We start from the raw sequence: 26,921 nt of genomic DNA on the forward strand, positions 1-26,921 counted from the left end.
TGGTAAATGACAAAGGGGACCAGTCCCTGTGACAGAACCACTTGGATTGCTTAGTAAAGCAGGGTGCAGTCAAACAGCATGCATTATAATCCAGCCTAATGCAAGATCGGGCTTCTAGGACAAAGGGGTGCAGGCCATATACCAACAGGATGGGGACTGTATCCTGGAAAGCAGGGACTCTGGAAAGGACTTAGGGGTCATTGCAGATAAACAACTGAACATGAGCTCGCCATGTGAATCTGTGGGGAGAGGGGTGGATTTTTTTAACAGAATACTGAGAAGAGATCGCCTCTGTATGTGGCACTAGTGAGACCATTACTGTGTTCTGGTTCTAGGAGCTACACTTCACAAAGACATTTGAAAAATTGGAGAGCGTTCAGCAAAGAATATCTGCCTTATAAAGCAAGACTAAAGCGCAGTCTGTCTTGTCAAAGATAAGGGTATGAGATGATTAACTCATGGTCTATAAGCACCTGTGCGGGGAGGAAACTTTCACTAGCAAAGGGCTCTTTATTCTAGCAGCCAGAGGCAGAGCAAGGCTGGGAGTTGAAGCTGGACAATGTCAGACTGAAAATACAGTGCATATTTTTAGTGGTGAGTATAATTAACCATGGGAGCAGGGTTGTGGTGGATTCTCGATCACTTGGAGTCTTTACAGCAGGTTTGGGTGTCTCTTGCTAAAAGATCTACTGTCACTCACCCACCAGCTGTTGAGCTTGATACAGGGTTCACTGGGTGAGGTTGTCTGGCCTCTCCATGCAGGAAGTCAGAGTGAATGATCAGAGATGTTTCAGACTGCCGCTGTGGCTGTGCTCGAAGGCCAGCGCGTGCAGGACTGTATCACGTGACGGCATGGCTGCAGTGTTGCGGAGGCCAGCGCGTGCAGGACTGTATCACGTGACGGCATGGCTGCAGCATTGCCCGGAGGCCAGCGCGTGCAGGACTGTATCACGTGACGGCATGGCTGCAGTGTTGCCCGGAGGCCAGCGCGTGCAGGAGTGTATCACGTGACGGCATGGCTGCAGTGTTGCCCGGAGGCCAGCGCGTGCAGGAGTGTATCACGTGACGGCATGGCTGCAGTGTTGCCCGGAGGCCAGCGCACGCAGGACTGTATCACATGACAGCATGGCTGCAGTGTTGCTCGGACTGCAGGTATCACAGGTTGTTCTCCTGAATCTGAGCTTTCTTTTTAATAAACTAACCCTTTTTAGTCCTGGTTGTGAAGAGAACCTTGACAAGGTACCCTGAGTGCTACGTGTTCAGTAACATCTGCCTGACTTTGCAGAGAGCCTGACACAATCGCTCTGAGACGGGTGAGCTGCTTCATGTCTCTAGATAGTTTAAGTCTCTATCCTAAAGATGACAAATTAATTGTCAACATTAACTATTTTAGTGCTGGTCATTGTAGCAGAAACATTCAGCTAAATTTCCTCCCTGGTTACCCCATGACAATTGCTGCGGTGTAGTTAGGCTGTGCAGTATGAATGTGTGTGTGTGTTTGGAGGATGGGGAGACACAGGGTAAGAACCATTCAATTTAATATCCAAATAACATGAGAGAGTGCTCTGCCGATTGCATTATTCACCCTCCTATTTAATTAAAACCTGGCACTTTGATTTAAATGAACCTGCCACAGGCTCCCTGGCCTGGTACCCCAGAGCGCTGCAGAGTCTTGCTGCAACATGTAGGGCTCCTCTGCTTGTGGGGATGAGAGGGGAGTCCCTGATGATAGGCTAGGACGAGGTCCATTTGTCTACGTTTCCTGGGTAGATAAACCCAGAAACCAGCTGGAAGATTGGAGTGGAAAAGTCTCCTCCATGCATTAATGAAAATGAAATCCCATCCTTCCCAGGCTGGTTCGTTTATTAAGGAGGAGCAGTGGCGACATGGCAGGAAAGGAGGCAGCAACGTTTCCGCTGAAAGCCCAATTTTCTCCCCACTTCCAATCTGATGTTGCATGTCAGCTTCAGTTAGCAAGTTGGTGTGGGAGCCCGAGGGCTGGGACAGGGAGCCATGTGAATTGGGGTTGTTTGGTCAAGGGGGTCCTGAAATGCAACATAGCCCCCTTCCCTCCTCCCCGATTTGTTTTCTAAGTTACAGCTGCCTGTGCGGCTTTCTTGGGGACACGTAGGGCAGCAGAAGGCAGTGCCCATGGAAGGCGCTGCCTTTGCTGAGATCCAGTGCCAGACACCAAGAACCAGCTCCAAGACCTTTACAGTGAAAAGCTGTTGACTCTGCAGGGCCAGCTGGGTTTGTAGCCACACAGAGCTCTGTGAGTGCCAGCGAGACCAGTCTTGCTCTACCAAACACCCGGGAAGGTGCTCCAGCCTGGGAGCCCGGAGAACATCAGGTCAAGTCTCCTCTTCCCCTCTTCTGTACAATCACAAGCTCTTATTAACCAGAGCCTCCCGTCCCTCTCTGTGTGCCACTCCTGGCTTTGAAATGCACGGCTGGTGCCAGCACTACGGGACTCGCGTGGGTCATTGCATATCATGTCAGAAGCCCCAGATGAGAATTTCTAAGTAGAAGTCCTGTTTGAGGTGTGTTCTCGATGTGACTCCTGGGCCACAGTCCATCACAGGAACCAGCAGGGGTTAGGAATGCAGGAAGACATTACCTGGATTTCAGAGACTGGGAAGCTGCAGGGTTAATGTGATGCGCCCCACAGCATCAATGCTGCCCCATCCACTCTGACGGATCACAGCACCCCCACTGGCTCTTTCACTGCAGATGAGGGCTGGGAGTTAGGACCTGTACTTAGGGCTGAGGAGAAATGGGAGATTCCTTCATGTCTTTGGGAGGAGGGGTCCTGCCTGAATCCTACTCTCTGGAGCACAGTGTTACCAGTCACAGGAATCCCTGGAGGGTCACTCCAGATCCCCTCACTAGGCTTGGTCACTTGGGTACCTGTCCAGCACAGCAGCTTCTCACCAAGGCAAGACCACGGAACATGCTTTGGTGTGGGTTGATCCCCTGCACAGCTGAGCCCACTGCCCAGGGCTCTGACCCCAGCTCTCTCCTCTACAGGGAGAAGACGCTGTAAAGCCATGTGAGACACCAGGCAGACCAGCAGGAATAAGGGAAATGGGAAGCCAGCAGGGGATGGGGCCTTGGCATGGATCCTGGGACCACGTTCCTCCTCTCAGCTTCTCCCTGGACTGATAGGGCTTTGCCCTCTGGTCAGCAGGCAGGCTCAGATCAGTGTGACTGTAATCCTGGGCGGGGGTGGAGGCAGTGGCAGGATCTGTCTTGGAATTGATGTAGTGAAGGCTCTGGGCTTTCTGTTTCTGGAAGGTATTTATCTGCCCCCATTCTCAAAGTGTCTGAGCTGTGCACAGTCTTTATGCATTTACCATTGTATAGCGCTGCCCTTCCTCCCAAGGCTGGAGTTCCCATTTCACAGATGGGAACTGAGCCCCAGAGAGACTAAGTGACTTGCCCCAGGTCATGCATGATGTCTGTGGCAGAGTTGTGAACTGAACCCAGGGCTCCTGTGTCCCAGGGCAGTGCACTGGTCCATCCTCCTTGTCTGCCAATGGAAGTGTTCCTTGGTGTCCTGAACGGTCAGTGCTATGTCTGGCTCCAGGACTTTGGCTCAGAGGCGAGGGAGCAGGAACAGGCTGAGAAGAGCTGCTCTGGCAGATGGAGTCCAATCAGCTGGCCTGCAAGCTCAGAGGTGGGATGAAGCCAGCACGGTGCTAAAGGCAATGCTTGGCATTCACTTGGCGAGCTGCTGCAGAGGTCGCATGGAGCTCGCTTGGGGCATGTTTAACACCTTTGTTAAGGATCCGACAGAGCGAGCTGCTCGGTAATGAAATTCACAGGTCTGCTGAGCAGGGAGGACGGGAAGGGACCTGAGGAGGAAGCTGGGCTGCGTGTAGGGAGTGATAATCACAAGCACAGGTGGGAGCGGGGCTGAGAGGCCTGGCTAAGCATGGCCAGTGCAGCCGCTTGCAGTGCTGGGGCTGCAGGAAGAGGCCCACGTGGTCTGGGAGCTGTGCCTTGGGCAGGTTGGTGAGAGCACTTTGGCAGCACTGGCTCTGCTGTGATTGCATAGGGCGCACTGTGCCACCCTAGGGGCCATGAGCAGGAAGTGCTGGTGGGGAGGGACAGAACATCTCAGGAGCGCCGTGTGTCGCTAGCTAGTGAGTCACTCTGTGGGTCACTAGTGATGGCGTGTGTGTGCATCAGCAACAGCTATGCCCATCAGCCCTTGGGGTCAGGCAGTGCTTAATTTGTAATGGAAGAGGTGCCGGGGCTCAAGCAGTTTTTTTACATTGATAATGATGCAGCAAGCCCAGAGGTGCTGAGGCTCAGTGCTGGCACAAATTAAGCACTCGGGTTAGGGGCTTCCCAGGAGCCACAGGGCGAAGGGAAGAGAGGGAACTGGAAAAGTTACTGTTCGGGATGTGCGTGGGGCCAGGGGGTTGTGTCTGCAGGGCAGGGCTGGCACCCCCTATGCTGGAGGTGGCAGAGATTTGGCTGGAAGGTGTGTAGTTGGTAGTGGTTATAGAGAGGCTTCTTGGGCCTTAAGGTATCTGCTTCCCTGTGGAGGTTGATGGGGAGAGGGCACCAGCGTGGCAGCCTCTCTGTGCCCAGCATGTGCTTTTCCAGGGAATGCGGTAGCTCGCCCACTCTGCCTGGTGAGCTGGGAGCAGGGTGCAGTTTCCTGCCCCCAGGCGAGCCGCCTCGCCTCCCTGCATAATGCAGAATTACCGGTAGGACTCTGTGCTTGTGTGGGATGCAGCCTGTCCTCTGAGCTGCAGGGCGGGCTTTGCAGGCTGCTTCCTGCTCTGCAGCTCGGAGCAGGCCCTCACCCTCCCTCAGCTCTGCATGGTCTGCCAGAGACACCTTCCATGCAATGGGGAGGGGGAGCAGGGGGCCTGGCTCGGCCCAGCTCCAGTAACGGAGGGGGAAATTTTTCTCAGAAACACATGAGGTCTTTGAGATGCTGGCTTCCTTGGGTGCTTGCTGGGCTGCTGACAGCAGCTGCCCTGGTAGGCTGTGAATAGCAGCTTGGCTTCTTGGTGCTGCCCACAGGGGACAACTCTGCCTGTCTGCAGGGACAGGTTTATTCTGCTTGTCTCTAGCCCCACCCCACTGAGGATCTCAAAGTGCATTGCAAGCGTTCCTGCAATCTCATCGTGCTATGGGGCCAACGTCATGGGCCCCTTTGTACAGATGAGGAAACTGAGGCACAAAGGAGTGAAGTGCTGCACCCAGGGTCACCCAGTGAGTCACTGGAACAAGTGGGGATAGCACCCAGGAGTCCTGACTCCTTCTCCTAGCATTGGTCTATTCTGTTTCCCTTGATGGCTTGTGGTCTGGTGGCTCTGTTGGAGAAGCTAAGTCTCGATACCCCGCTGAGCACTGGGGATGCCTGCCCTTGGGGAGCGGGGCCCTCCCAGGCTTGTCTCCACTAGACCTATTTCTGTGAGGTCTTCCCTGGGGGCAGCTCCCTGGAGGTAGCAAGGGTGGGAACGCTCTTGTAGACAAGGGGCTGGCATCTCTCACACTGCGTTGTGCAGACCGGTGCTGAGCAGGCTTAGAGAGTGCTCTGGCGGCTGCTAGAGCCCTGTCTGCATTAGGACTCTGGTGCTGGGGGGATGAGCACACATTCCCCTCTGTTCTTGGCTTGGAGTAGAGCTCACTACAGTGCTGCTCCCTTTCTGCCCCTGCTGGGGAACTTGGCTGGTTGGATTTGCGCTGGTCACCTCACTGAGCTCAGCCCCTAGCAGAGGGGCCAGGACTGGTCCTGGAGCCATGCAGAGTGGGAGGGGGACAAGGGCCTCTGGCTGTCCGGCCAGTCTCTCTTGTGTTGCCCCGGGGCCCATGGGTGCCACAGGTGAACAGCTGGAGTGGCCCAGCTGTGCAGGGATCCTTGTGACTGGGTATGCAGGGATGACAACAGTGTGCTGTGTAGGACCTGCTTGGGGAAGACCCAGGCCCAGTCATAGGGACCTGCCAGGTCATCACTCCCATTCCACCCGTACCCACTTCTGTGGCGGCTTCATTTTAACCGATAGGCTCATGTGACTTCATCGGCTGATAGCTGAGCCCCACCTGTGACTTGTGGTAATGGTACCAGGGCAATGCTCCTCTGCACCCTTCCGCTCTAGAAGCCGTGTTGTGTGGAAAAGCTGGTGTCAGGGTTACCTCCCCACTCTGAACTGTAGGGTACAGATGTGGGGACCTGCATGAAAGACCCCCTAAGCTTATTTCTACCAGCTTAGGTTAAAAACTTCCCAAAGGCACAAATTCTTCCTTGTCTTTGGAATGGTATCGCTGCCACCACCAAGTGAATTAGACAAAGATTTAGGAAAAGGACCACTTGGAGTTCCTGTTCCCAAAAATATCCCCCCAAGTCCCTTCACCCACTTTCCTGGGGAGGCTTGAGAGTAAACAAGGTGAGCACAGACCAGAACTTTGGGGTTTTAGGACACTAAAAACCCCGGTCAGATTCTTAAAAACAGAGCTTTTATTATAAAGAAAAAAAAGTAAAAGAAACACCTCTGTAAAATCAGGATGGAAGATAATTTTACAGGGTAATAAGATTTAAAACACAGAGGATTCCCCTCTTGGCAAAACTTTAAAGTTACGAAAAAACAGGAATAAACCTTCCTCTAAGCATAGGGAAAATTCACAAGCTAAAACAAAAGATACTGTAATGCATTTCCTTGCTATTACTTACTATTTCTGTAATTTTAGATGTATCATTCAGTAGGAGCTTGATTACTTGCTTGGTCTCTCTCTTTGTCTCCGGAGAGAACAACAAATGCCCAAACAACGCCCCCCCCCCATTTCAAAGTATCTTCTTTCCCCATTGGTCCTTCTGGTCAGGTGCCAACTAGGTTAATGGAACTGATTAACCCTTTACAGGTAAAGGAGGGATTTTATGCTACCCTTAGCCGTAAATTTATGACAGCTGGCCTCTGGCCTCCTTCTCAGCTGAGCTTTACCTGCCCCCAAAAGTGAAAAGCTGCAGTTCCTATGGCTCCCCTGCCCTAAGCATGTGTTCACTATGTGATCGCATAGCACACGCAGGAACACTAACTGCTCCAGGGGGACCACTGCTAGAGACATGGCCTTTGGAGCAGACAGCAGCTTGGGCTTATGTTTCCCCAGCTCTGAAAAGCTCAGCGGCTTCTCTTCCGACTTGCCCCCATGGTTCCCCTTTGGGCTAAGGCTGACAGTGACAAATGTCAGCCCCAAAAAGGAAGCGTCGGAGACAGTTCTGAAGAGCCGAGGGCACTCTTGCCCGTTCCCCAGGGATATAAAGCTGTGGGGGTTGCTTGGTGGTTAGTGCTGTGTGCTGATCCCCTGACATTACAAATCTGACTGCCCAACCTGCTGGCCAGTGTCCTTAAAACAAAATCCTGCTTTCCATGTGAAGGGTGACTGTATCCGGGGCTGCCTGGACTGGGCGCCAGGTGGGTGACTGTCTATCAGGGAACTGGCACGGACTTTTGGAGGTAGCAATAATTCCTCAGAGAGCCGGCAGTTAGAACATTTGTAGTTCAGATTCTACAAGCAACCTTACCTCTGACCTCTGCCGCTAGGACACAAAGGCCCCTACTCAAGACAGCTGCAGCCCCGTGCACCCCTGCATGATCTGCAGCCACTGCACGCTGGCGCTCTTCAGCCCACTGCTCCGTATCCCCTCTGCAGGCCAGACTTTCACACAGACCACTTGTTCACAATTAATGAGATTCTTTTATTTGAGTGTTTGCATAAGTTTGTATGTCGGGGTATGTGCACAACCCTGGTGTGTGTTGAATGTAGTGTGTGTGAGTGTGTGTGCACACACGCACATTAGGGTGCTACAGTATACATGTACCGGTGTGTTTGGGTTGGATTGTGCCTGTAACCGCCTGGTGAATGCATGGTCCATATCTTGCTCTGTGCCGATCCACACAGGATGTGAGTTATTAAAGCCCCAGCTCAGGAGACCAGTTCTCCAGCTCAAGCTGTAGCAGCTCTGGAGGTTCCTAGTTCAATTCCCAGGTATTGATGAAAATAGTGCCCGTCACATGCACAAACCAGCCTGCTTGTGTGTGTTAGGGTGACGGGATGTCTGCGTTGTCATGTGCACCGGCCCAGTGTGTGTGTGTGGTAGTGTGAGCCTGTGCATTTGTGTCAGGGTGCATGTGTGTGTGTGAGATACACATTTAATGTTCAGTCTCATCTCTCTCCATCTGGTTTGGTTTGTTCTTGCACACGGTGATCATAAAGTACCCCAGCAAGACGAGGCTGCCCGTTGTGCTAACGGAGCTGAGCACATGCACGTTTATACACCATAACATAGACTGTGTGTGTTGTTTAGAAAGTGCCCAAATGACATAGGAGCCCAGCTACTTGTCCTGTGGTACCCTGCGGGGTTGTCTGCACATGGGGCTGTCCTGGAAAAGCCAGTGTGCTTTAAGCGCACCCTCGGCCTTAATCCCAATAAACGTGCCAGTAAACAATCCTGAGACCCAAGGGGGCTCTGTGGAGAGCGGGCGTCACCTTCTTGGTCCTGTCTACATCAGGGAGGGGCAAATCCTGCGCGCCGCCCAGAACCCGGTGTTCTCCCTGCTTGGCTGGGAGCCGGATTGGGTGTGAGGGCATCATGTTGCCCTTGTGCAGCTTTGAGCAGCTCCCATGTCCCTGCCGCTCAATGACTGTCTTAGCTCTGCCTGCAGCCGTGCCGTCCTGGGGCCAGCCCTGTCCCTTAGCCCAGGAGCTCCGTGGCCGGGCCAGCTCTGGGCACGCTCCCTGAATAGTGGCAGGGCTGGGCTCAAAGAGGAACATCGGACTGTTCTAACCATGGGTTGTGTTGGGGAAGGGCTGGGCTTTTGTGAACTCCCACAGAGCCTCCTCAGCGCACTCCAAATCATGGGAGCTTCTTGGGCCAAGACAGCATCCCAGCACCAACAGGAGCTGAGCCTCATGCCACCACGTACCAATAACAGGAGGTAGTCGAGTGCGGTGGCCACTTGGGAGCTGAGCTATCTGGACCTCTGCCATCCTGCGCGGCTGGTCAGTGGAGTGACAGCTCCGCTCCAGTTCTTCGTGTCTGCATGATGTCTTACACGCCAGCAGTGCCGCATGCAGGAAAGAACGCCCTGCCAGGCCCTAGGGAAAATGCCAGTTTTGCAGTTATCCAGGCAACCTTCCTTTGACCCCCTTGTGTGTCAGAGTTGTGATATGGTCTGTAACTGGTGGGACCCCTACCTCATCCAGCACACAGGATGGGCAGCTCTCAAGGAATGGGGCTGAAGCTCAGGATTTCTTTGGATCCTTGACATGTGACATAAGACCCCTGCTTTGTGTACTGCACCCCCTGTGAACCCTGCATAGAATGGGGGATTGTCATCCATTGTCTCCTGGGCTTCTCTGGGTTGCTGCTCATCTGTGAAGGATCGGAGGAGCTCAGGTGTTAGTGGATGTAACTTCTCAACACCCGTGTGCGCGTGTGTGGGTGCGTGCGCGCGCACACAAAGGGGGGTGGGTTTGGATTCCTCCAGATGGGGCACTGGCAGAGGGAGATTCAGATGCACGTTTTCACTAAATTTGGGACCCTCAGTGACTGAGTACCCAATGGGTGGCATTGAGGGCCTGGTGTCAGAGCAGTGAGCAGTTCCACGCCCTATATAGGCAGAGACTAATTAACCCTCACATCCCCAGAGGCAGGTGAGGAAGGGGATTCATTTGAGAGAGGGGGTGCGGATAGATAGGCAAAGTCGAGTGCATGAGGCCACAGAACAGGCCAGTGAGAGGTAGGATTCGAACTTGGGGCCTCCTGCCTCCAAGCTCTGTGCTTGTTCCTGCAGACCTCCCAGGTGTCTTGAGCTGGACGCCCATAAATGAGGCGCACACAACCAGGGGTGCCAGAACAGGGGGAACCAGGGGGTCATGATCCCCACACACTTTTACTGGCCATAAGAGTGAGCGATGCTGGGGAGGGGACAGAGAGGAATGAGTGGGGAGCAGGGTCTTGAGGGGAAGAGGTGGCATGGGCGCAGGGCCCCGGGAGAAGGGGTGATGCTAGGGTAGGATCTTAGGGAAAAGGGGCAGCACGTGGGCAGGGCCTCAGGGCAGTGTAAGCGCGGGACCTCAGGGGAAGGGGCAATGTGGGGGCCAGGGCCATAGTTTGGATGCCAGTGCCCCCTCCACTTTTAGGGACCTTCTGCCACTCCTGCACACAACTAGTGATCACCTGTGAAAAGTTTGGTGCAAGTGACTTGCCCAGCATCGCACAGGAGCTCTGTGGCAGAGGCAGGGATGTGGTCCAGTTCTCATTAGCATTCATCTGCCACAGCCATGAGGCCATCCTTTCTCTTCTTCAATCCTGCACTTGGTTCACTACATGCCTTGCAACTTCTGCAACAGATGTGGCAAGGGTCCTACAGGACACAGCCTCCTTCACGACACAGCCCTGATTCATCCCCACAGCAGCTCCAGCCTGCGTAGTGAATGAGGCAGGGGGCCTCTGCAAAGAATAGTCTGTGATCATGTAATTACAGGGTGTCATAATGCATGCAAGCAAGGCTTTTGAATTAAAGTTCAATGGGCAACCTACATTCTGGCATTTCCTAACTGCGAATGCTTGGCTTTGCAATTTAAATAACTTAACAGATTTTGTGAGTAATTTCCTATTTTAAAAACAAATCCCCCCAAAACCAAATCAGTTTCTGTTGCAGCTGTAATTCCTGCTCCCATCAGTAAGGCTGGTCCTTCTGGACCTTCAGCATAGACTTCTTACCACTGGAGATACAGCACGGACTCCAGTAGCTGGACGCAGGAGTAAACTGTTATCCTCTGTGGATCAGCTGCTTCAGGGGAGGTGCACAACACATTGACTGCGTTACATCTGCACAAGTAGCCCTCTTTTACCTGCAACATAGCCCCGCCCTTAGATTTGCTGACTGAGACGCAGGGTGGTTAAGCCGCAGAGAGTGGGCTGCCGTATTAGACTCCTGGACTCTCTTCCCAGCTTGGTAACTGCTCAGTGGCCTATGAAGTCTTTGCTCAATTATAAGGGTTATGAAGAGCTCCGGAGGTGCTCTGTGCAGCTCAGTGACCGTGTGTGTGCACAGGTGTGCGTATGTGTGCGGGGTGATAGCGTCCAGGGGTTTTGGCCGCAAGCCAAGTCCAAGCTATAGTGGGCACAGTGCAGATGAGAAATGGTTATTTTCAGCAGCTGGTAACTCAGTCCAATCTGTTTGGATTTAGGTGGGCTCAGCAAATGGCACCCCCCTGACCCCAGGGCTATCCCTCTGCTGAATTTCATAGCCATGGAGGCATCAAAGGTGTTCAAAAATACTGCCTGAGGAGTATTTACAGTGAAAGTGTTAGACGGCTACTCCTCTGGTCACACTTAACTTCAGCAGTGACTTCGTGTGCTGTCCTGTCAATGATATCGACCGACTGCCCCACAGTCTGTGCGGTGGGGAAGTAATTCTTTCTCCTGCTGCTGAGGGCGCTGCTACAGTTTTACCTTGGAGTGACAGTGTGCAGAAGATGGGGTCCGGATTGCCATTGGGGATGAAGTGGAAGGGCTGGAGTGTGCCCTCAAAGGGGGTGAGGAAGCCACGGTCTTTCTCCTTATATTTATGTCTCCCGGCTGTTGAGGTTCTGGGGGGATGGGGAGTATCATGCCACGGTTGCTGTGTCTGAAGATTCTGGAAGTGAATCGCTGGCCGGGTGAGTGGTGCAGGGTGAAGGACTTCGGGTGTGTGGGAATTGATCCACTTTCTAGGGGAAGGGGGCTGTATAGGTTGGATGGCCTCCACCTCAGTAGAAGCGGGACCAATCTCCTAAGAGGCAGGCTATCTAGAGTAGTCAGGTGTGGATTAAACTAATAGCAAAAGGGGAGGATAAGAGAGGGAAGAAATGGGCACTCAGCACAAAATCAAGATGTTGAGAACAAAAATAAGGAACCAAAGGACACAAAGAGAAGAAATTCTTGAATTGTGTGTATGCCAATGCCAGGAGCCTGGGTAACAAACAAGAGAAATTGGAATTGCTCATTTATGAGCATAAATTCAATCGAGTTGGTATTGCTGAAACCTGGCAGGATGATTCGCACAATTGGAATGGTCAAATCAATGCTTATAACCTATTTATGAAGGATCAAGTGGACAAAAGGGGAGGGGAAGTGGCACTCTGTGTCAAAAGTGGCATCACCGTTTCCAAGTCAGTGATAACTTGAAAAAAAAACAATCTTGAATGTCTATGGATCAATGCCCTGACAGGTAAAGCACAAGATGGTGTCCTGGAAGAAAGCTGATGTTGTGCCAGGGTTTTAAAAGGGTAAACAGGATGACCCAGGTAACTGTTGGCCTATCAACCTGATGCTGATCCTGGGCAAGATAATGATGCGGTAGGGTCGATTAATGGTGAGCTAAAGGAGGGTGATGTAATTAATGCAAATCAACATGGGTTTATGGAAAATAAATTCTGTCAAACTAACTCAATATCTTTTTTTTTTTAATGAGGTTTGGTTGATAAAGATAACAGTGTTGACGTAATAGATTTAGACTTCTGTGAGGCGTTTGACTTGGTCCCACATGACGCTCTAATTAAAAGAGCTAGAACGATATAAAATTAACACGGCACACATTAAGTGGATTAAAAACTGGCTAATGGATAGGGTTCAAAACGTAACTGGAAATGGGGAATTGTCATCGAGCCTTTGTGTTTCTGGTGGGGTCCCACAGGATTGGTTCTTGGTCCTGTGCTATTTAACGTTTTTATCAATGACCTGGAAGAAAACTGGTAAAGTTTGCAGATAACACAAAAATTGGGGGAGTGGTAAATAATGAAGAGGACAGGTCTCTGATTCAGAGCGATCTGGATTGCTTGATCAACTAGGCACAAGCAACCAATGTGCGTTTTAATACAGCTAAATGTAAATGGATACATCTAGCAACAAAGAATGTTGGTCATACTTACAGGATGGAAGCTCTGTCCTGTTTCAGTGACTATGAAACAGACTTGAGGGTCGAGGTGGAGAATCAGCTGAACATGAGCTCCCAGTGTGACCCTGCGGCCAAAAGAGCTAAGGCGTCCTGGGATGTATAAACAGGGGAATCTTGAGGTGGAGTAGTGCGGTTATTTTACCTCTGTATTTTGCACTGGTGGGACTGCTGCTGGAATGCTGAGTCCAGTTTTGGTGCCCACAATTCAAGAAGGATGTTGATAAATTGGAGAGAGGTTCAGAGAAGAGCCATGACTATGATTAGTGGATTAGAAAACCTGCCTTCTCGAGAGAGACTCCAGCAGCTCAGTCTATTTAGCTTAACAAAGAGAAGGTTAAGGGGTGACTGGATCAAAGTCTATAAGTACCTCCAAGGGGAACAAATATGTACTAGTGGGCCCTTCAGTCTAGTAGGGAAAGGTCTAACACCATCCAATCACTGGAAGTTGAAATTAGACTAATTTGGACTGGAAATAAGGTGTAAATTTTTAACAGGGAGAGTAATTCTGGCCTTTGAATCTGTGTACCTCCGAGTCTGCTGTGGTTTGCATTTGCCAGTGACACTCGATGCTCATGATGGGTTTGAGGCTGGTGGGCCTGTTCAGAGCAGCTGTCCAGGACATCCCTGAGGGGATGGGGTTTCTGAACCTTATTGCTTTTAGGTGGGCCTGGAGCCTGCCTGCCTAGACACTGCATCCCCTCCCCCACCCTGCTCACAGCTAAGCCCCTGGCCTGCCTTCCTGGCTTTCGCAGCCCAGCTCGTGGTGACCCAGCTCGTGGTGAAAGGAAAGGCTTTGAACTTTCAAGAAAACAGATGTGGCTCCTCTCCCTGCTAGGAAGCTGCCTTATTGGCTGTAACTTTACTGCCACCATAAAGAGCTCTGAGGTGCTGCTGTGGCCTGGGTGAGCCAGACAGCCTGAGCATCTCCCACAAAGCAAATGCAATGCCTGTGCTTCAGAGCTCCCAGGGCGCTGGGAAACCCCAGCCCTGCGCTTCCTCCCGAAGGCTGATCAGGGAAGATTCACTCTCTAGGAGCACAGGCAGAGTGCGGGTTGTGTGTAAACGCTTGCTTCTGGGCGTGTCTGTGTTTGTCCCTGGCCACCTGTGTGGCGTGCACATGTCTGTATGTCTGTTCATGTCCACACGTATGCCTGCCTGTTAGAGCGTGTGCGTGAGTGTGTGCACACTGCAATCGAGGTGCATGATTACAGCACGGGTAGACATCTCGTGTGTGTGTGTAACAGAGGGAGGGGGATTGTGTCTGGGTCTCTGTGTATTTGCACATCTGATTTGAACGGGATGCACGTTTATAAGATATAACTCCCCACCCCTGAATCTCAGCCCTGTTTCTAGGGCTACAGGAATTGCCAGACTGGATCCGACCCGAGGTCCATCTAGCTCAGTGGCCTGCGCCAGCAGCTGCAGAGGGAGTGCACCAGATGTGGGGTAACCTGCCCCCATGCTTGTCTCACTGGCCCCTGATGGTGAGAGGGTGGATCAGCCCCTGCGTGTTCTTTAAGGATCTGTGCTCACACATCCTGTGTGGCTGGCAGGTCTCCCCACCTCATGCTAGTGACTTGGGCTTTGGCCTCCAGGGGTCAAAGTCTGACCAGCACCGGGCTTTGTCCTGCTGACTGCGAAAGAACCAGCACCACCTCAGGCCACCCCTTGTCTGTGGAGCAGAGGCAGGGACACGCAGGCTCCTCTGTCTGGACACAGTTCCCTTTGCCCTGGGTTCTAGGCACTGCTGAGTACCCATGGTGCTTCCTGTGAAGTGGCTGGAAGCTGCTTGACTCTAGCAGTTTCTAGTTTGGCTGGGGAATGCGCCCTACGGCCCATTTCTGCCCTGCCCCCATAAGCTAACAGTGGGCCCTCCTCCAGCTCTGACTGTGGTGAGTCTGTGGCTATGGTCCCAGGGCCCAGCAGCTGTGGTAAACCCGGTGTCTTCTTAGTGGCAAGCTGAGCCATGGGTTTCCTCCCTATGTTTCTTTGAGCCGTGTGCTGCTCAGCTCTGTGGGCTGTGCTCAGCTCTGTGCTGGTTAGCCAGCTGGGAGCCCAGCGTTTAGGAAATGGCTGTAAATAGAGCGTGGCTGGGCAGGCGCTGTGCTAGGAAGCGCCGTACGCTGCTTGTTCCTAGGATGGCTTTGAGCTGCCAGAGAACAATGATAGCAAATTTCCTGCCTCCTGATGCAAGCCAGAGGCTGGCTGTTCTTGGAGAGCTAGCTCAGCTTGCTGGCAGAGGGCCAGGCTGGATTGATTTAAATCATTGTTTCCATTTGTGCATCAGTTACTTGAATAAAGTTATTTTCTAAAGAACGGTGCATGCTCAATGGTTGCTATAACTCTCCAAATGTGTTGACTTACAGCGAAATAGAGCCTTTACGCTAGATTTGATACAGCTTTTTACTACGTAGGGGAGTACACTATAACTATATACATTTATTTAAGCAATTATATAGCTTCATATTTTCATTCTTATTAACTTTTTTAGTTATTTTTTAGTATGTTAGGAAATTGTATATTGCTTATTTACTAGATAATGAACTTTTTGCTCATGATATCACATCTAGCTGCATTAGCATGGTAACTGGAATTTAATTAAACACACAACACAGCATATAAAATGTATTTTTAAGTAAAACAACCTTCAGTGTTTTGGATACATGGACTTCTCTTATCAAAACATGTTTCACATTTACAACTAAATGATTTATGAAACAGAGGGGTTAACTGTAGTCAGTGAATTAAACTGATTAATTGAGGTCAGCCTGGGCAAATGTTCAAATATGCCAGAGTGAAAGTGACTGGAGCTTAAATTCCTAGTCTCATCAAAGTCTCTTGAAAATGAGACAGACTGCAAAGTTATGTAGGCTGACCTATGCGCCCTGTTTATGAAGCTTGACCTCAAAAGTGAGGTGTTTCCCCCCCAATTCTTTCTTTATATAGAAAAGCAGCTTTCAACTCAGTGTTTTCATAGAGGCTCATGGATTCGTTTTTTTTTTTTTTTTTAATTACATGTTTTAAGAGGTTATAAGAAGTTCAGGCCAAACCATATTTTGTATTAAATTCTGATTTCATTTTAAACAGGTTTATTTTTAAAAAGAAAAAATTATTAGCATTTAAATGACAAAATAAAAAAATCTGATTTAATTTTTTTTTTAAATCATTGATTTTTATTCCCCCTGCAGAGAGCCCTGTGTGCTCAGGGCCAGGAGGTGCAAGCTGCTGGAGATTTCCCCTTCCCCTCTCCTCCCAGCAAAGTTGCTCTCAGCCCCAGAACTGACTGACTGGCCTTGGTAGCTGTGTCTGCTTGTCTCTGTCACTGGGGGAGTGGGTGATGGGCCAGGCACAAAGGGGGCTGGGAAGTGCTGGTGTCTGAACATGGGGTGGCTCCCTGGGCAGGTGGAGCCCCTTCCCCTCGGGCTTGTGGCTGGTTTGCTCTGAGGACTGCTGGGTAGCTCCACCTGGACAGTCCAGCTCCCTCCTTGGGGGAGAGGCTGGGTGAGGCTCCATGGTAAGTTGCACCCCTACTGCTTTGTTTCCAGTCAGGCTCTTGGAGGGCTGCAGGGCCTGGGGGTCAGTCACTTCCACTTCCTGGCACCCGGGTGGCCTGTGCCAGGCAGGGTGTTTGCCTTGAGGCAGGGGGGCAGCTTTGAGATCAGCCTCAGCTCCTCAGGCACTCAACCTGCCCCCTCCCTCCTGGCCTGGTCCTGCCTGCTCGGCCTAGCTTCAGGCTCCCCAGTAGAGCAGCTGCTGTGGTGCCCCCGCCGCAGGGACCCTTGGTGCATCTGGGGTTCATAGCCTGGCTTGTGCAGGCACTGCCCAGGGCAAATGGAGCCCCGTGAGCCTAGACAGGAGGCACCCTGCAGTGGCGGGTGTGAGGATTGCTCTGCCTTTGGCTTGCCCCTCCGCTAGTGTTGAAGGCAACTGCCCTGCCGAGCACCTATAACCCTCTTTACTCTCATGCTGTCCCGGCTGTTGCTCCCAAGTGCGGTGGCCGGGATGCTGACGCGAAGCATCCCTTCACTGGATGCCTGCTCACACCCCACTCCCTGGCTTTGCTTGTGTAAGGGACTGGGGCATAGGCAGTCTGGCCTAGTAGGCACAGCTGGGCTGGTGTCCACAAGTCGAAGGCTATCACGAGGTGGCAGTAAACAAGCTGGTAATTGCTAGAGCCAGAATCAATAGGCAAGAGTCAGGTTCAGAGTCAGGCCAGGGTCAGAGCTGGATATCTGAAAGTGAGGTGAGGTCTGGCATTGCTGCAGACTAGAAGTCTGCATGGATGCCCAGACAAGTCGTTTCCTCCCCCTCCCTCCCCCCGCCCCGCGTTAAATAGTGAGCATGGGCCAATCGGAATGCCACATGGTGCTATCCCTCTGGATTCTTTGGGCAGTACTTCCTGCAGCGCCTAATATCACAGCACTCCTTGGATGCGGCTCTTCATGGCTTCCTCGTGGTGATGTGGGAACATCAGCTCTGCCAGGTTCGGAAGACCCGGGTTCTAGTCCCACAGATCCTTGCTTTACTCACTCCCTTCAGGGGTGCCTTTCCTCTGGGTTGGCCCCAGGCCTGGTTTCGCCAGATGGTCTTGATAAAACCTTTTTACCAGGTCCGGTGCATGGACATGGGCAGCAGGTTCCCAAGAGCACTCTTCATTCTTCATCCCTCCCAAGGGATGAGGTAGTAGTCTCCCTCTCTGCAGTTTAGAGTCTAGCATAGTATGGACTATGTTCCTCATGCCCTTGGACATAGTATGGCAGGGATGGCTGTTGGAACCAGCTGGGAAAGGAATCCTCCATGTAAGGCTTCAGAAGGAATACATGAAAAGCAGGATGTAGCTTAAGGAACCGAAGGAGCTGCAGTTTGAAGGTGACAGTGTTGATTTGTTGACAGATCCAGAATGGTGTGAGGAACAGGTGGTCTAGTTTGCATGACTGCCAGTTTGTAGGCCAGTGTTTGGCTGCAAACTGCCCACTGTAAGCGCCTTCCCGGTGTTAACGGTTCACCTACTGCTTGTAGTCCTTTTTCGCATCTTCGAGGTTGTCCATAAGCACCTGAATATGATGAATTCATTGGATCCAGTTGGTGGCTGCTAGGTTCGGGAAGGCTTCTGGCAAGGCCGGGCGGAAGCCATAGTGGAATCTGTAATATGCAAAATAAAATAAAAAGAAGATGACGACTGTTCTGCTCCTTGGAGGCCTTGTCAGCATTGTTGTATGAGAACTCGGCACAAAGCAGGAGGGAGAACCAGTTATCTTGATGGCAGTTGATAAAGCACGTTAGGTATTGCTCTAGTGCTGGTTTCTCTCTCTGTCCATCTGTTTGGAGGTGGTATGCAGAGGATTTTCATGCCAAAAAGCTTGAGACAAACTGGATCTCGGTCCAAGTTGTCATGGCAGAGAAGTGAACAAAGCCGAACTACTAGGTAATGGTGATCATAATGTAATTAAATTTAACATCCTTGGGCAAGGGGAAATACCAAAGAAGCCCACCACAAATGGCTAGTTAAATGGAAATTAAAAGGAACAGTCACAAGAGCGAAATGCCTGCAAGCTGCATGGAAACATTTTAAAAACACCATAATAGAGGCTTAAATTAAATGTTTACCTCAAATAAAAGAAAAAACAGTAAGAGGACCGAAAAAATGCCACCATGGCTAAATAACAGCATGAAAGAGATGGTTAGAGGCAAAAAGCCATGCTTTACAAATTGGAATGTGACATTCCTTATGTAAATATGGTTATGATATGAATGACATAACTGAGATATACTTCATGCAAGATGGCTCATGTAAGGTATCCTTGGAAAGGTTATGATTTACTGAATGTGATTATCCAATTATCCAGCCTGTATCATTTCTGTATCTGAACTTAGGAATATTAACTACATATCAGTATTTCAAATGTGTTACTTTGGGTGTCAACCCCAACCAGCCCTTCAGGTACAACAATGGAAAGCCAGACTGGGCTAATGTGCCATTAGCAGAGACTGTGGACTGTGAAAGAGCTTAGTCTTCCTGTGGACGCTGGAGACAGTCTACGAGCAATGGCTGCCACGGCCATTCAGAGACCAGGGTCCAAGTCACTTGGTACTGGATACCCCTCCTCCCCTTTTGGAATGCCAGTGGTTTTCCACTAGAAGACAAGGGGTTCCCACCTTACACAAGAGTTATATAAGGCAGGGGAGTGACATCATCGTGGTTCTTCTCTGCTTCCTCATCCAAAAAGACACTGAAAAAGACCTGGAAGCAAAAACTGAACTGAGGGGTGAAGGGTTGAACCCAAGGTGGAAGGGCATCTAGCTTGTGAATAATAATATCTGAGGTCTCAAGAGGGAGACCAGTGCAGCTGCCTTTCAGGACCTTCTGTAATCTGCCTGCAACAATATCTAGGGTGAGAAATACTATTTATAACCAATTTCTTTAGTGAAACTAGCTTAGTTTGTGGGTTTGGTTTCATTTGCTTAGTAATCTGCTTTGTTCTGTTTTCGACCCCTTTTACCACTTAACATCTGCCTTTTATAGTTAATAAAATTTGTTTTGTTTATAATATAACCCAGTTTCTTTAATTTCTAACTGGGGGAGGGGGAGGAGGGGAAAAATTGTGCATACCCTTCCTTCACATTGAGGGAGGAGGCAGATTTCATAATATACCTTTGGGTCTGCACTCCAAGGGAGGTGGACACTTAGTAAGTCCCTTAAGCTGAGTCTTCCCGGAGCTGATCTGCAGCTGGGTTGCGTGTGTGTTAGAGGAGGCTTTAATAGCCTGGCTCAGCAAGACAGGTTAAAGGGGGTCCATGCTGGAAGAACAGGTAGACTCAGTGCTATCTCAGCACATCAGATGGCTTCCTAAGGGGCATAACCTGTCACATGGAAGTCAAATCCTACTGAGGAAAATAGGAAGGAACATAAACTGGCAAGTATAATTAGGCAGGCCAAAAAAGAATTTGAAGAGCAACTAGCAAAAGACAAAAACTAACAGCAAAATTTTTTAAGTACGCCAGAAGCAGAAAGCCTGCCAAACCAATCATGGGGGCCAATGGACAATCGAGATGCTAAAGAAACCCAAGGCCATTGCAGGGAAGCTAAATGGATTCTTCGCATTGGTCTTCACTGCAGAGGATATGAGGGAGATTCCTACACCTGAGCCATTCTATTTAGGTGACAAATCTGAGGAACTGTCCCAGATTGAGGTGTCATTAGAGGAGGTTTTGGAACAAATTGGTAAATTAAACAGTGATAAGTCACCAGGACCAGATGTTATTCACCCAAGAGTTTTGAAGTGAAATCGCCACTTCAGTCCACCAACAAACAATGGGGGTTCTTCCTGCCAATGTTGCTTCTCTGGATAGAGACAGAGTGAGTCACGGATGCTCTAGATCCAGAGCCTGTCGCAGCTGCAGTTCCATCCAACCACTTTTGGCCATGCGGCTGAGCCACAAGCTTCCATTCTGATGTACGTGTGGCCAATTATTCAGAAGTGTTGTGCGCTGCTAAAGAGCGGCTGTGCTCCTCCCCAGGCACGGCTGCATTGCAGCAATGATAGCTGCGAGTAGAATGATTCCTTACTGTTCTCTGTAAAGGGCTTTAGGATTGTCTGGCAGGGAAAACACTAGAGAAATGTAAGATATTGTTTATAATCATAGTTAATTGTCAGTCTTCTTTTTGTTGTGTTTTGCCACATCACTGACAGAACATGTTTGCATGTAAATATTCCTGCACTGACAGAAAACTCATTTCCTGCACTAATGCGGATGTCCCCATGCACTCTGGGGCGGGTGAATCCCATGGTGAGCTGGGGGCCCTTTGTGAGTAGGGTAGGAGCTGCATGGCTCAGAATGGACAGCATGGGAGGTATTCCCATCTGCGGGGCCCTGCTCACTTTCCTGCTGTGTTCCTAGGCTCTGGCTATTGTTGCTTGGTTCACAGGACAGGAAGGAGGGAAAGGGTTTGTTTTAAACAGATTATAATGAATGGACGTGACTCAGTTTCATGCAGTAAGTGACCGTGGGATGGCGCTGTAGCACCCAGGGGCCTCATCCACATGCATCCTCTGAATGCAGCATTGGTCCCTAGGGAGAGAACTGTCTGAAGTCGAAATGCTGGAACAAATATGACACTGCACACAAGGGGCAGGGGTGACTGCACAGTGCTGATACTGCTGGAGATCCAGTGAGCACTGCGGGTCTGGGCTGACAGCACAGAGCTTATACCGCAGAAGATCCAGTGAGCGCTGTGGGGCTGGGGTGACTGTGCAGTGGTGATACTGTAGGAGATCCAGTGTGTGCTGGACCTGGAGATGAAGATGAGAAGTGGAAATGAAGCACATCATGCTCGGGGGACCAGTGGAGGTGGCAAGGCAGGTCAGATACTGCTCTGCACAGCTCGCAGGGGACAATGGAGAATCAGGGAATCTGGGAGGATGGGGGCACAGTCCCTGAGGTGGGAGGCGGTGGGGTTTGATCTTCTAGAGAGGGAGGACAAGTCGTATTCATGGTGTGGGAAGATGAGGCAGGTTTGGGTCAGGGTGGGGTTTCAAACTGATGTTGGGGCCATCTGGGCTCAGGATTGTGTGGCCCTTTGGCCCTGGGACTGGTCACTTTATGTTGGGCTCTTCAGAGGCATCCGGTCATGGGACAAAAGGGGCCATGGTCCTGACAGTGCTGAGCATGGGCTTCTGACTGAAGGAAGGCTCTGCAGGAAATGGGACTCTGAGCACAGAGTCCTGGCCTGTGCTCAGCCCTGGAACGAGCCAATGCAGCATCGTGTGTGGACAGGTGTGACCCCTGTATCCAGCCTCTGCCTGGGACGATGGGAGATCCCAGTGTCAGGTGTCTGAGGAGGGGGGACTGCGCGCCAAGTCTGGGGGCACTGGCTGGCACTGCCAGCCCAGGGTGGATACGGGCTGAAGAACCAGAGTTGGAATAGACCCATCAGCTCCCACCCTGGGTCCTGGGCAGGCCTGGTCCTTACAGTGTGTCACTGCAGGTCTCCTGTGCTGGGGACCTGGGTGGGGGCTTCAACCTTTTCCTGGGCGGCAGGGTGGTGGTGGTGGTGGTGATTCCACAGCCCAGCCCAGTTCATTGTCAGGGCTTGGCTTCAGCCTGGCTAGGCTAGAGTTTGGCGGAGGGGTGTAGTTGAGTTGCCTAACACCATTTTCAGTGCCAGTCTGGATGCGCCACAGATATTGGATTCTGCTCTGGGCTCAGCCACACCCACTGAGGCTATAGCCCAAGAGGGTCTGGCTGCTGCTCAGGCCCCATGTGCAGGGGCTAAGCGGACGAATCCGCCTTCCCATCCAGGGCTGCTCCAACTCGCTTCTTGGCTGTGCCTGCCCCTGTGGTCCTTAGGGCACAGGGCCTGGGCCCTGCCCTCCACCCTGTAGCCCCCCCCCCAGGTCTGTCTCTTGGCAAAGGCCTCTGTGGCGGGGGAGTTCCCAGTGGGCCTGTTGTTCCATGCAGCAGTTTGCCGACAGATCTTGGCAGGGGGGATCCTGTCTTGTGTGTGCTGGGCGGCGGGTTCTGCCAGCCTGTGAGGAGAGGGAGATGGGGGGTCTGCAGCCTGCAGTGTCTGGAGCAGAACCGCATGTCTGCAGCCCCTCATTCTGCTCGGGGTTTCCCTGCCCCAACCCAGGCTGCATGTGCCAAGGCACGGATTCCTCTGTCTGCTCTGTGCAGCGTCCCTCCCATCAGGTGCAGTGTTCAGCGGAGCTCTGCGAGAGCCTCGCCTGTAGGAGAGCGGAGGGGACAGCCAGGGCTTTCAGCCCCAGCCAGGAATAATGCTGGGGCTCAGGCTCCTGTCCCCTTCCTCACACTAACATAGCATCTCCCCTGTCTCTGCATCCAGGAGCGAGGCTTGTGGCCCCCACGCCCTCAGCTCTGCCTGGGCTTGGCAGCTCTTGGTTTTGTTGTGCAAGCGACGAGCGGTGGCTGGCCGTGTTTCACAGCTGCCTGAGGGGCTAGTGGTGGTGCCTGCTGTGAGTAGCAGGTGATTCCTGAGCTGGCCAGAGCCCAGGGCAGAATCCGGCCTCACAGCACACTGGCTTGTCTGAGTTTAAGAATCCCAAGCCTTGGGGCTTCCATTACTTGCCTAGAGCAGTTTGTCTGCAGCCTTCTGGCACAGAGCGCCCCTTGCTAATTAGTCTAAAGGTTCCCAGCTTCAGATCCGTCCCATTAGTCCCAGTTAACCCCCTTGTAATTACCCTATCGCTTGGCTGTTTTTGCCCTTCAGGTGCTGCTAGTAGTGCTCTTTGGCCAAGCTCTGTCTATCTGGTTCTCTGGCTCTGTCCCTGTAATTTGGCTCCTGGGTGTCTCGCCATCTCTTCTGTTGCTGATAAAACTCTCGGACTGTCTTTGTGAATACCTCATTTTTATGGCTGATTTAGAACAACGCTTCCTCAGCTCTCGTCCCCTAAAGCCCCTACTCTACTTGCGCTATATTGATGACATCTTCATCATTTGGACCCATGGAAAAGAAGCCCTTGAGGAATTCCACCATGATTTCAACAATTTCCATCCCACCACCAACCTCAGCCTGGTCCAGTCCACACAAGAGATCCACTTCCTGGACACTACAGTGCTAATAAACAATGGTCACATAAACACCACCCTATACCGGAAACCTACTGACCGCTATTCCTACCTGCATGCCTCCAGCTTTCACCCTGACCACACCACACGATCCATCGTCTACAGCCAAGCTCTGCGATACAACCACATTTGCTCCAACCCCTCAGACAGAGACAAACACCTACAAGATCTCTGTCAAGCTTTCTTACAACTACAATACCCACCTGCAGAAGTAAAGAAACAGATTGATAGAGCCAGAAGAGGTCCCAGAAGTTACCTACTACAGGACAGGCCTAACAAAGAAAATAACAGAACGCCACTAGCGGTCACCTTCAGCCCCCAACTAAAACCCCTCCAACGCATTATTAAGGATCTACAACCTATCCTAAAGGATGACCCAACACTCTCACAAGTCTTGGGAGACAGGCCAGTCCTTGCCTACAGACAGCCCCGCAACCTGAAGCAAATACTCACCAACAACCACATACCACACAACAGAACCACTAACCCAGGAACTTATCCTTGCAAAAAAGCCCGTTGCCAATTGTGCCCACATATCTATTCAGGGGACACCATCACAGGGCCTAATAACATCAGCCACACTATCAGAGGCTCGTTCACCTGCACATCCACCAATGTGATATATGCCATCATGTGCCAGCAATGCCCCTCTGCCATTTACATTGGTCAAACTGGACAGTCTCTACGTAAAAGAATAAATGGACACAAATCAGATGTCAAGAATTATAACATTCATAAACCAGTCGGAGAACACTTCAATCTCTCTGGTCACGCAATCACAGACATGAAGGTCGCTATCTTAAAACAAAAAAACTTCAAATCCAGTCTCCAGCGAGAAACTGCTGAATTGGAATTCATTTGCAAATTGGATACTATTAATTTAGGCTTAAATAGAGACTGGGAGTGGCTAAGTCATTATGCAAGGTAGCCTGTTTCCTCTTGTTTTTTCCTACCCCCCCCCCCCCAGATGTTCTGGTTTAACTTGGATTTAAACTTGGAGAGTGGTCAGTTTAGATGAGCTATTACCAGCAGGAGAGTGAGTTTGTGTGTGTATGGGGGTGGGGGGGATGTGAGAAAACCTGGATTTATGCAGGAAATAGCCCGACTTGATTATGTAAAGAGTTGTCACTTTGGATGGGCTAGCACCAGCAGGAGAGTGAATTTGTGTGGGGGGGTGGAGGGTGAGAAAACCTGGATTTGTGCTGGAAATGGCCCACCTGATGATCACTTTAGATAAGCTATTACCAGCAGGACAGTGGGGTGGGAGGAGGTATTGTTTCATATTCTCTGTGTGTATATAAAGTCTGCTGCAGTTTCCACGGTATACATCTGATGAAGTGAGCTGTAGCTCACGAAAGCTCATGCTCAAATAAATTGGTTAGTCTCTAAGGTGCCACAAGTACTCCTTTTCTTCTCTGGTCTGTGTTATCCAGAACTCGGGGTCTGGGAGCTCCCACATCTCCCACCTTCTTGCTGCCCAGGGACGCAAATAAAAACACATTCATGGGCTCTGCTGCCTTTGTCATGAGGCCTATTCATACCTACTTATCCCAAAATGGTGCAAATGCTGGGATATTCATAGCTGATCTGGAGGGAGCCCTAGAAAATACCCAGTGAGAACATTGTTGACCTGCCACGTCTCCTAACCGGTGTTTACAGTATTCTTGTTTTGGAGCTGCCTGTCCCACAGTGTGTGCAAGAGGAGTGTGCTCTGTGTCAGTTGTGGGGCAGCAGCAAGGTGCGTTTGCATATGTATCTTTCCAAACTTGCACATAATAACTCTGGGTAGTCCCTGGGAAGCAACTTGCCCAGCTCCTGGTGCTGCAGCCCCCCATGGTAGGTCAGTCAGTAACCCAGCCTTGTGCACCCCCAGGCAGGTAAGCGCTGTAGCGAGTGTGCTCGGGAAAGCCCAGTGCTGGTGCTGTATGATTGACAGTTGTATCATTAGTGAGCATCTGATTAATAAAAGCGCCTTAATCTGTTTGGACTCCCAAGTCCGAATGCTGAGGGACAAAGACTGGATGGTTCCCATGGGTGGGGCCTCTGGCTGGCATCTGGGAATGCAGTCTGGCTACAAGGTGTCCTGATCTGCCCTGCCGCTTGGTTCATGGAGCCAGCCCGGCTCCTGGCTCAGAGCCAGAGACAGGTGGGAGAGCCCCATTTGCCCAGATCAGTGGGTGGTAGGCGTATTCTGCCCACAAATGTACCTGTGTTCTCAACGGTTCCTGATCTGTGACCTGTTAGCTCCCTGATGCGCTGAGCACTTTGCTGGCCATTCTCCAGGCCATGCATCCCTGCCCAGGCCCCCTACCACCTTTCATTCACCAGCTCACTCCTTGCTGGGCAGAGGTTCAGTCTGCTCCAAGTAGGGCTTAGGGACACTCTGGGCATTTGGCCAGTGACTTCCTTGGGGCCAGGATCGTGGCTAGTGGTGTGAGCCAGGGCCTCTTTCAAGCACGGCTCCCCACATCACTGGCACAGGGGCGGCAGAGCCAGTGGGAGCGACCCAAGCCCTTGGGTAGAAGCTCGCTGGATTTGCAGGGATGGAGAGAGACATACACATTAATGTTCAGGAGACAGGATGTTCCAAGGCTTTTCCTCTGTCCCCATCCCCCTGTGGGCACTGAGATACTGCAGGGAGGAGGTTCACTCTGCTGGATACTGACCATTTAGAGGCCAGCCCCTATCCCTCCCCCTTCCCAGGGGCCCTCCCCCGGCAGCTAGCTGCCTGATCCCATGTACCGTCAGCAGGGCTGGTATGAACCACTGCTGGCAGCATCTCTCATCCTACACTGCACATACTGCCCCACCCTGCTCGGTTCCCATGGCGGTCAGGAGACCCTGTGGGCTTGAGAGGGAGGGGCAGGTTGCGATCTTCAACAGAGAAATGCCAGGCAGCTGGAATGGAGCAGGAGAGGGCAGCTGCCTAGCTGCCCGGAACTGACTTGGACATTTCAGCAGCTTGCTGACCAGTGGCCTATGAGTGTATTCTGTGACCTGTGCAGGCGTAGAGAGTTTACCCAGCCTGAGGGTAAACCCCACCTGGCCTCTCCTTGGGGAGTGTCCATGCTAGGTAGAGTGGAGCAGGCTGTTGCAGGGTCCTGGTCTCTAACCCTTCTTGTCTTCTCCCTGCTGGCAGGTGATTGTCCTCGAGGACTATGCGGATCCCTTCGATGCCAAGCAAGCAGCCAGCTGCCAGCCAGGGCAGGAGAAGGTGGCAGAAAACGATGGGTACATGGAGCCCTATGAGGCCCAGAAGATGATGGCCGGTAAGGGCAGTGTTTTGTAACACTGGAGCAGTGCTGCTGAGCTTTGCTGGCTGCAGGCTGTCCCCGCTGACCTCTCTTCACGCAGCCTGGGACAAGGGCCTGT

General features: G+C 51.5%; 1 protein-coding gene across 2 annotated transcripts in view; it reads left to right on the forward strand.

The window, feature by feature from the left end:
* Positions 1-26,921, forward strand: part of SHF (Src homology 2 domain containing F) — a 73,312-nt gene that overhangs the window by 3,247 nt on the left and 43,144 nt on the right. For both annotated transcript variants that reach the window (XM_075132952.1, XM_048866773.2), the window contains exon 2: positions 26,689-26,818. In XM_075132952.1, the coding sequence (XP_074989053.1) occupies positions 26,689-26,818 (130 nt within the window). The remainder of the gene's footprint in view (positions 1-26,688; positions 26,819-26,921) is intronic.

This window comes from Caretta caretta, chromosome 10 (assembly GCF_965140235.1).
Source record: "Caretta caretta isolate rCarCar2 chromosome 10, rCarCar1.hap1, whole genome shotgun sequence".
NCBI lineage: Eukaryota > Metazoa > Chordata > Testudines > Cheloniidae > Caretta > Caretta caretta.